This window comes from Triticum dicoccoides, chromosome 2B (genome assembly GCF_002162155.2).
Source record: "Triticum dicoccoides isolate Atlit2015 ecotype Zavitan chromosome 2B, WEW_v2.0, whole genome shotgun sequence".
In the NCBI taxonomy this organism is placed as follows: domain Eukaryota; kingdom Viridiplantae; phylum Streptophyta; class Magnoliopsida; order Poales; family Poaceae; genus Triticum; species Triticum dicoccoides.
In genome coordinates, this window is record NC_041383.1 from 26562985 (window position 1) to 26573177 (window position 10193).

At 48.0% G+C, this 10193-nt stretch overlaps 1 protein-coding gene across 2 annotated transcripts; it reads left to right on the forward strand.

Moving 5' to 3' along the window:
• The first annotated feature begins 1287 nt into the window (after positions 1 to 1287).
• On the forward strand, positions 1288 to 3279 carry LOC119366918 (bidirectional sugar transporter SWEET6b-like). 2 transcript variants are annotated; one of them, XM_037632599.1, is made up of 5 exons: positions 1288 to 1426; positions 1614 to 1830; positions 1957 to 2118; positions 2685 to 2804; positions 2923 to 3277. In XM_037632599.1, the coding sequence occupies exons 1-5, from the start codon at positions 1347 to 1349 to the stop codon at positions 3082 to 3084; spliced, it is 741 nt and encodes a 246-aa protein (XP_037488496.1). In that variant the 5' UTR covers positions 1288 to 1346; the 3' UTR covers positions 3085 to 3277. The 2 variants fall into 2 exon arrangements, with proteins under 2 accessions (XP_037488496.1, XP_037488495.1); XM_037632598.1 differs by having other exon boundaries at positions 1614 to 2118; positions 2923 to 3279.
• Positions 3280 to 10193: the final 6914 nt, after the last annotated feature.

Below are 10193 nucleotides of genomic sequence, written 5' to 3' on the forward strand. Positions count from 1 at the left end.
TGCTGGATTGCGTCGCCCTGCACGAGCGTAGGGTGGACGGTGGGCCCGACCAGGTGCGTTGGCGCCTGGAGCCCACCGAAAAGTTCTCCACCAAGTCCCTCTACCAGGCTATCGCCCCCTCCTCCGCCCCCTCCCCCTCTCGACAGTGTGGACCATTCGCCTACCTCTGAAAATACGGATCTTCATGTGGCAATGGCTTCGCGGTCGGGTTCCGTCCGGGGTTGAGGTCCGCAAACGGAATGGCCCGTGCTCGGGCATTTGTCCCCTCTGCGGTGTCCTCGAAGACTCGAATCACATCCTCTTCTCCTGCGTATCCGCTCAGTTCGTTTGGAGCTGCTTTCGGGAAGTGGTTGGTGGCGACTGGAGCCACAACAACTTCCCCGACTTATTTGCCAAACTCCAGAACTCCCCCGTGTCGTCTCGCCACATTAGGTGGCTTGAGATTGGGGTCCTCGCCTGGACCCTCTGGACGGTCCGCAATAAGCTTGTGATCCAGCGCACCCCTCTTCGACGAGCTACTAACGCAGTCTTCAAATTCTCTGGTTTCTTGCAGCTTTGGTGGCCGCTTAGCCGCCCCCTGGACCGCGACGCCATCTCCGCCTTCATCTCCGCCTTCATCACCGACCTCCGATCGATGGCCGTCCGCCTGTCGCCGCCGCCACCGCCGCCTCCGCCAGAGCCCAATTAGGCTCCTTCATCGCCCCTGGCGGCTGCCTTGTTTTCTTTTTCGTTTTTTGTCGGCTTGTTGAGCTGTGCCCTTAGCAGAACCTTTGTACTTTCTTGTGAGACTTGGGTGTGTGCGTGTGAACTAGTCCATGTATGTGCGCTTTCTAGCGGTTTGCTTTATTTATAAAGAGGAGCGAAAGCCTTTTTCGGTAACAACACTTCATGGCCTGCGGTAACACGCGTGTTGGGCTTCCGGAGTCGTTGGGCCGACTGGGTCGGTCTTGAGCTTTGCAGTGTCCTTGGGTGACGCCGGCTGGGTCGGTCTTGGTCCGTGACAGTTTGCCGATCAGGGTTGTCCTTGTTTGTTTGCGTACGACTGTATGGGGGTTTGGAGTATTGTTACGTGGTAGAGGAGCTAGCTCCTAGCTGCGTGATCCTTTTTCGTCTGCAGAGCACGGCCGGAGAGGGAGTTCGATAAGGACTGCACCCAAATCAAACCGTTTAACCTACCCTTATAACCATATCCACATCAGATATAACTTGGGTAAGGCGAAGGCTAACCCCCTACTATATAAGTTGGGCCACCCACGCCCCAAACAAATCAGAACCAACCTTCCTGAAGTCGTTTGTTCCCCCGAGCAATCGAGTTGTGTTCCGGGCGGTCGATCTAGCTGAGCATCATGGTTTCCGCCGACGTGGCCCGGAACATCGTCGGCATCATTGGCAATGTTATCTCCTTCGGCCTCTTCCTCTCCCCTGTGTAAGCCCTCTCCCCCGCTTCTGTAGTATTTCTTCCTTCTTGCCTAATGTGTATACATCCATGCAACGTGGTTGTGGCTTGTGGATTGTCTCGTCTCCCTCTTGTCTAATCTGTATACATCGAAGGTGGTTGTGGCAGCTAGCTAGGGCATGAATCTGATACTTGTTTTCTGCTTGTACGTACGCAGGCCAACGTTCTGGCGAATCTACAAGGCCAAGGACGTGGAGGAGTTCAAGCCGGACCCCTACCTGGCGACGCTCATGAACTGCCAGCTCTGGTTCTTTTACGGGCTCCCCATCGTCCACCCCAACAGCACCCTCGTCCTCACCATCAACGGCATCGGCCTTGTTATCGAGGGCGCCTACATCATCATCTTCATCATCTACGCGGCCAAGAACACAAGGGTACATACGTGCAACCCTCCTAATGCCCCCTCATCCGGCCTACTGTATCGTTTCGGCGTTAGTTTCTGTACAGAAGATCCTTTTGCATGCCCTAACCCATGCCATGTGCCTGTGTTGTGCGTGCAGTGGAAGATGCTCGGCGTACTCGCCATCGAGGCGGCGTTCATGGCTGCCGTGGTGGCCGGTGTGCTCGTCGGCGCCCACACCCATGAGAAGCGCTCCATGATCGTAGGCATCCTCTGCGTCATCTTCGGCTCCATCATGTACGCCTCCCCGCTCACCATCATGGTACGTACACCACCCTAACTTATGGATCATCGACCCGCGATCTTTGATAACCGCTTTAACTTGTTAGTTCAGGTGGCTAATTAATCTGCGTTGTGCACGTATGGTGTGATAATGATGCGTTGTCTAGAAAAATACCTGCATATAATTTATTTTTAAAGTTCTAGTGGATGCTTTTGACAGACCTTTATATTAAGTAGTACACCTTGTTTGTTGTTGATTCTGCTTGAAAATCTATGTCAATCCAAAAGATTTAATGTTTATGCCAAATCCCACCTTTCATGTTTTAATGTTTATGCCAAATCCCTGTTCAAAGAAAACGTCCAAATTGAGTTGTTCAACTCTCATACACACCCAAGTTCTTGTACAAGATGCTACATCATATATGTTTAATCACAAAAGCCTACGGTTTATTTCTACCTCAAAGGTAAACTTCCTTTACAGGGTGAATTACTAGCTCAGGCTGCTTGTTAATTACGGACGCTTTAACCAACTTACGAGCGTACTAAATACTCATATAACTCAAAAATTTAAGATAAAAGTAGTAATATTGTACTGCTTATTTGTAGGGTAAAGTGATCAGGACCAAGAGTGTGGAGTACATGCCGTTCTTCCTGTCGCTGGTGAACTTCCTCAATGGCCTCTGCTGGACGGGCTATGCACTCATTAAGTTTGACATCTACATCACGGTATGTACATACACATACACATTGGAAATAAGAAGTCTCAAACCCAGCCAGACATACAATCAAGAACTCCTCAGAGCGGATTGATCTAACTGTTATGTCCTCTTTAAATTCTGTGCAGATCCCCAATGCCCTCGGTACAATCTTCGGCCTCATCCAGCTGATACTGTACTTTTACTACTACAGATCGACCCCCAGGAAGGGCAAGAACGTTGAACTGCCCACTGTGCTCACCAAAAACGCCGTTACCAGCGGCAACGTCTCGGTCACCGTCGAGAAATAAACTTGGCTTCGTTTTTAGCCTTGAAGATTTTGAGTAGTTAATACCGGATGATACTTCAACAAGTTGATGTTAATTAGTACTACTTTTTGTTAGCTAGTAGAGTCTGAGATCGCCTTTAATTTTGTTTAACCGTTGTCGTCTGTCCGAGACTACTAGTGCAAATTACAAGTGTATATATACCAATGCAGCTGAGTTATCCCAGATATATATTATGACACCATGTATGCTTGTCTGTTTTCAATCTGCTCTTACATGATGGCTTTGTTAAATTACATTATTCAAAATCCATGATGTGTTTGTATTATGTTTCGGGCAAGGTCATCTTTTGTTTTCTGCACAAAAACACCCAAAGGGGATCTTATTGGTGATGCAAGTTGAACCTGGTGTGAGCGAAAAGGAGACACAGACTTAACCTAATTAGCGGTTTGATATGGCTTTTGAGTCCCGCTAAACATACTTTCTGAACCTTTTAACATGTTAATTGTTTTCTATATGTATATCTCAAAATAGTGTGTTCAAATTAGGTGCTGGTGAGGTTCAAATTGGAGCTGCTTAGCCCACCAACTTGTGGTGCTAACTAGTAAGAATCCAGTCCTACCTCACACATTTTCATTAAGGGAAATAAAAAGATCCTTTGCAACAACAAGACCATCCAACTTGAAGGAACATCGAAACAAGCAGCACAAGCTAGCTAAACAGCCGCAGAACCCAGCCAAGACCGACAACAAACCAAAATATGCTAGCACCCCTGTCACTTGCAAAAGCACCTCACAACTGGTCAACTGCAACGTACCGACGACCGATGCAACATACCGACGACTGAGGCAAACAACCAACACTCTACATCCAGGCTATACAAAAGCAGAAACTAGCTACTGTAACACAGCTTATCAACACCAGACAACTACTCAGAGATCAACCGTCAAGCATTAGTTAAGTTAGTCTCTAGCCCCGCATAACCCCAAACACTTCATTTGTCGGGTGTTCATACAGTCTTACTCCCAACTGCATCAGATTTCTTTTACCTCCTTTCTCGCAAAAGCGACCAATAGTGAACCCAATATCAAATTAGTTGATCACAACAACAGACGCATAGTGCAGTTTTTTGCGTGCCAGAAATGAGCATCATTTCGCGTGTTCTAGATAGTCTGCGGAACTGCAGCAACCGCAAGTAGCACTAATTTTCTGGTCACTCTGGCAAACTTGTTTATCCAATATTCCAGCAGTTCTGAAACATCCATGGAAAGATAGGGGAAGACTAAAAATGCATTTTAGCCATTCTAGACAAAGCGTACTGGAGGGCAGATGATCAATCTTTTCCTCCTGCCTGCATAATTGGCATTGTGTACACCTGTTTCGACCCTTGCTTGATAAACTAGATGATACCTGCACGTTGTTGTGATTTTTTTTTGCAATATATTTTAATGAAATTTGATTACGTGGAACATACACGTGCCGGGTAATAATATGAGAAATAAAAATAAAAAAATACATATGATTTATTGTGTTTGAATTGTTGTATAGTTGAAAATGTTTATTAAATATAAATAGAAGAATAGAACGAAAATTCCCATGAATATTTGCATGTTGAGGTGATTTTTCTTGGTGTGTGTGCCGTGGAGGGTGCGCAGCAGCGGAGGGGCTCCGCGGCAAGCTCCCAGATCCCAGTGTGCTCCGTCGGTGGCAAGGCGCCATGGACCTGGAGCAGAGCGTCGAGGGCAGAAATACTTCACATAAATTGTCCTTCGTCGTCCACAGTAGACAACACAGGTTGCGATCAGATTAGCTTTTCCTGCCACCGCTCTCTCCCATTGTCCTCTCCCTTGCCGCCGATTGACACTAAGTAAAGCCCCAGGGTGGATGGCGGGTCCTCCGATGTTTCGAGGTTGTGCAAAGTTTTACGGTAGCGGCAGTGGTGTTCTCCAACTGCAGCACCGACCCGAAGGCGCCTTAGCATTTAGGGTGGAGCCGTTCTAGCGCAACATCCCGGATACTAGTGCATACGCGTTGGCTGCGAGGTGAAGCGGCCACGGTAGCATTCTGGTGTAGCAACGATGGCACCAAGCACATCCCATTGGTGATGACGTGTGGCTCCCTGCTACCTGCTCGGATCCGGCGGTTGGCTCGGCTCCACAGCTGAAAATGTGACCTAGAGGAACATCCGTCTTGCAGCTGCAGCGGGCGTGCTCAGGTCGGCGTAGTGCTCCGGACAGAAAGATTGGCACTGATCTGGTGGTTGTGTGGCTCCTTGTCTAGCGACGGCTATGTTCCACGTGGGCGCGCGTAGACAATGGTGATTTGCTTTTTTTTTCACATCCGGCCCTATCGGACGCTGGGACGACTCAGCAGGGCTCTATCTAGAGATGTGCTAGTCGGTGGTGGTCTGTTGCGCCGTCGGTGTTGGTCCTTGTGGTCACCACTTCGGCCTGCGGTAGCGGCCTCAAGGTGCATTGCGATGGCTAGCAAAAGGTCTTCGTGAGAGTTCCTCGCTCTAGATCTGGTGGTTGACCTCGACGGTTAGATGTAAATATGGATGATGTCTTGGCGCAAAGGGATGATTTTGAAGCGGCGGTGGTAGCACATCACAGTAGCTACTGAGGTCGCGAAAAAGTAATGATGATAACACATAAGTGACATTGATGTGGTGTACCCGAGCACCTAGTCTCAAGTTCCGGGATGAAAGCCTAGGTGTGACCCGAGTTGGTTACACCTAGCAATGATAATGTTTTTGCATTGTTATCTTGTTCAAGGCATTGCTCGGATATGCTTGAACTGATGTTCTATGTAAAAACCAAGATTCTGGTCTTGGATGGTTGGCGATTGAATGTCTCTCTCGAACTAGGTTTTCGTCCCGCTTTATTAAAGCAACCTCCATACAACCAAGTACCAGGAATAATAGTAAGAACAGACGACTGGGGCCACAACACAAGCACGCCCAAGAAACGAAGAAGAAATGAAAAAAGGACCACCTAGTGGCAAACTCCGAAGCAAGCATAAGGAACAGAGAGACGTCGCACCGCTGCCACTAGCACATCCACCATCGCTGCAAGCCGATCGCGGTCCCGCTGTCTAGCAAGCGGGTGCCGGTGCTATAAAAAAGCAAGAAATTTGAAGAACGGGTCAAAAGCCCGTCGCGGGAAGATCCGCTGAATCACCATCTTGTTGCGAGTTGTCCAAAGGGTCCACTTCAATGCTGTAAAGATACACCAAAAAAGGTGGCTCTTGTGACCCGTGTGGGTCGCCCTGGCTTGCAGGAACTCAGCCAGGTCACCGGCCTCCCAATCGGGCCCGAGTGCCTCCCGAGTAATGCTCCATAGAGCCCGCGACGCAGAATAGGAGAACAAGACATGACTGCCCGTCTCTGGAACACTACAGAGGGGGCACATGCCGTCGCCCAGACTGTTGCGCTAAAGGACATCAGTCCCTGAGGTCAAGCGGTTCTGGAACAGCTGCTAGATGAATATTTTTATTTTAAGTGGCACAGGGGCCTTCCAAAGTGGTGATATCCACTGTATGGCCGGAGCGTGACACATCGCCTGATATGCCGAACTAATGGAGAATTTTCCCGAAGGAGAGAGAATCTAGGAGACAATGTCAAGGGACTGTGATAGCCCCGATGGGACGGCCGCCCTCAGTCTATCCCACTCCAAAGCCTCCTCCTGGGTAAATGCTCGGTGGAACGCGATGTTCCACTGGCCGTCTACCCATGCCACGGAAACCAGAATAGACGGGTCTAAACAGATAGCAAATAGGGTAGGGAAACGAAAGCGTAGTGGCTCATCACCCAACCAACGATCGAGCCAGAACTAAGTTTCATTCTCATTTCCAACCGAGAAGGTGGCGCCGAGCCGGATCTCGTGCTTAATCTTCTGGATAGATTTTCAGAACTGACACCCAGCTATACGCGAGCATGTCAAGAGGGGCGCACCCCACAAATATTTGGCTTGAAGAAGTTGCAACCGCAAACCGCCCTCTCCTAGCAAGACCCGCCAGACCCAACGAAACATGAGGGCAACATTCATGCGCCAAGAGGCCATGATACCTAGCCCACCTCGATCTTTAGGTAGGCAGATGCCCGCCCATTTGACCATGTGGTATTTTTGGAGGCCATCGGCAGCCTGCCAGAAGAACCTTGCCAACTCCTTATCAAAGGCCTCGTGGACGCCCTCCGGCAAGATATACATCCCCATCATATACACGGGGAGGCTGGCAAGGTTATAACCAATGAGGATGGTTTTTCTTCCTTTGGAAGTGAACCGTCCACATCACGACTCCGTTCGGGATGCTACTCGTCCTACAATCTAATCATACTCTGACGACAAGATCCTGGAGTCTGACATCGCATCCCCAGATACACAATGGGGAAGGTAGTCTACGGTTCATGCTATCCGCAATCCTTTGTTGTTCCTCCACTAAATAACCGAGGACAACTATCTCGCTCTTGTCAAAGTTGATCTTAAGTCCCAACATGTCATCGAAGCATAGCAGGAATTTAAGATTAACGATGTTCAAGTCCGATCCCTCGACCATAATCATGGTGTCGTCCGCCTATTGCAGATGAGTGACACCGCCACTAGGGATCAAGTGACTAACCACCCCTTTCATGTGGCCAGCCAGTCTAGCCTTGTCTAGAATGCTAACAAGGGAATCAACCACAAGGTTGAAGAGAAGAGGGGAGATGGGGTCTCCCTGCTGTACTCCTCTCGAGGACCGAAAGTAGGGTCCAACCTCCCCATTTATATTAATGGTCGTGTTCCCAGTACGAACCAACTGCATGATCCATGAGCACCTTCTCTCATCAAACCTTCTCCGATGCAATAACAAGCGCAAGAAGGACCCGTCCAGCCGATCGTAGGCTTTTTGGAAGTACAACTTAAGAAATACGCCCTTATGGCCCCTCGATGCCACCTCATGGACGATTTCATGCAGGGCCAGGATCCCTCATGGATCCGCCGACCCTTCAGAAAGGCGGACTGGAGGTGATGGGTAATCCATTCCGCTACCGGTGCCAAGAGGGTCGCACAAACCTTCGCAAATATTCGGTCAAGCACATTGATCACCGTAATCGGCCTAAAGTGTATGATATTCGTAGCCCCAACTACTTTTGAGATAAGGGATATGAAAGCATAATTTATGCGAGACATATCTAGTGACCCAATATAAAATTCATGGAACAGGGGCATGACTACTGGATGTATGACAGTCCAGAACTTCTGGAAGAAGGCCACTGGAAGGTCATCCGGACCCGGGCAGATCCAACCTTCATGGACGAGATCGCGCATCCAACCTCTTCTAGTGAGAATGGAAGAAGCAACTCTTCATTCTCGCTAGTAGAGACCAGGTCCGCCAAAGGCCAGAAACCCTTGGCAAGGGAGACCCCCGATCTCCTTGTATAAGGAGTATATATGGGAGCTAATCTCATCCGGGTGTTTGCTACCTCTTGAGCACCGCGTTGGTTTTCCCTTGAAGAGGAAAGGGTGATGCAGCAAAGTAGCGTAAGAATTTGCCTCAGTTTTTGAGAACCAAGGTATCAATCCAGTAGGAGGCTACATGCAAATCCCTCGTACCTACACAAACAAATAAGAACCTTGCAACCAACGCGATAAAGGGGTTGTCAATCCCTTCACGGCCACTTGCAAAAGTGAGATCTGATAGAGATAATAATAAGATAAATATGTTTGGTATTTTTATGATATATATTGAAAAGTAAAGATTGGAAAATAAAGTAGATCGGAAACTTATATGATGGAAAATAGACCCGGGGGACATAGGTTTCACTAGTGGCTTCTCTCAAGATAGCATAAGTATTATGGTGGGTGAACAAATTACTGTCGAGCAATTGATAGAAAAGTGCATAGTTATGAGAATATCTAGGCATGATCATGTATATAGGCATCACGTCCGCAAACAAGTAGATCAAAACGATTTTGCATCTGTTACTATTACTCCACAGATCGACCGCTATCCAGCATGCAACTAGAGTATTAAGTTCATAAGAACAGAGTAACGCATTGGGCAAGATGACATGATGTAGAGGGATAAACTCAAGCAATATGATATAAACCCCATCTTTTTATCCTCGATGGCAACAATACAATACGTGCCTTGCTGCCCCTGCTGTCACTCGGAACAGACACCGCAAGATTGAACCCAAAGCTAAGCACTTCTCCCATTGCAAGAAAGATCGATCTACTAGGCCAAATCAAATTGATAATTTGAAGAGACTTGCAAAGATAACAAATCATACATAAAAGAATTCAGAGGGGATTCAAATATTGTTCATAGATAATCTTTATCATAAACCCACAATTCATCGGATCTCGACAAACAGACTACAAAAAGAATTACATCGAATAGATATCCAAGAAGATCGAGGAGAACTTTGTATTGAGATCCAAAGAGAGAGAAGAAGCCATGTAGCTAATAACTATGGACCCGAAGGTCTATGGTAAACTACTCACACTTCATCGGAGAGGCTATGGCGTTGATGTAGAAGCCCTCCATGATCAATTCCCCCTCCAGTGGAGCGCCGAAAAAGTCCCCAAGATGGGATCTCATGGGTATAGAAGGTTGTGCGGTGGAAATAGGGTTTCGTGGTGCTTCTCAATGTTTTCAGGGTATATGAGTATATATAGGCAAAGGAAGTCGGTCAGGGGAGCCACGAGGGGCCCACGAGGGTGGGGGCGCGCCACCCCCCCCCCCCTGGCACGCCCTCCAACCTCGTGGCCGCCTTGTTTGTTCCTTGACGTCCACTCCAAGTCTTCTTGATTGTGTTTGTTCCAAAATAACTCTCCCGAAGGTTTCATTCCGTTTGGACTCTGTTTGATATTCCTTTTCTGCGAAACACCGAAATAGGCTAAAAAACAGCAATTTGTGCTGGGCCTTCGGTTAATAGGTTAGTCCCAAAAATAATATAAAAGTGTATAGTAAAGCCCATTAAACATCCAAAACGAGTAATATAATAGCATGGAACAATAAAAAATTATAGATACGTTGGAGACGTATCAGTGTTCTAGGAGGTTATCCCCCTCGTAGAGACAAGGAAATTTTCATTTGCTCGTACGGCCATTGGCGAGAGCTTGGAAGTATGCGGTATTCACCTCTCCCTT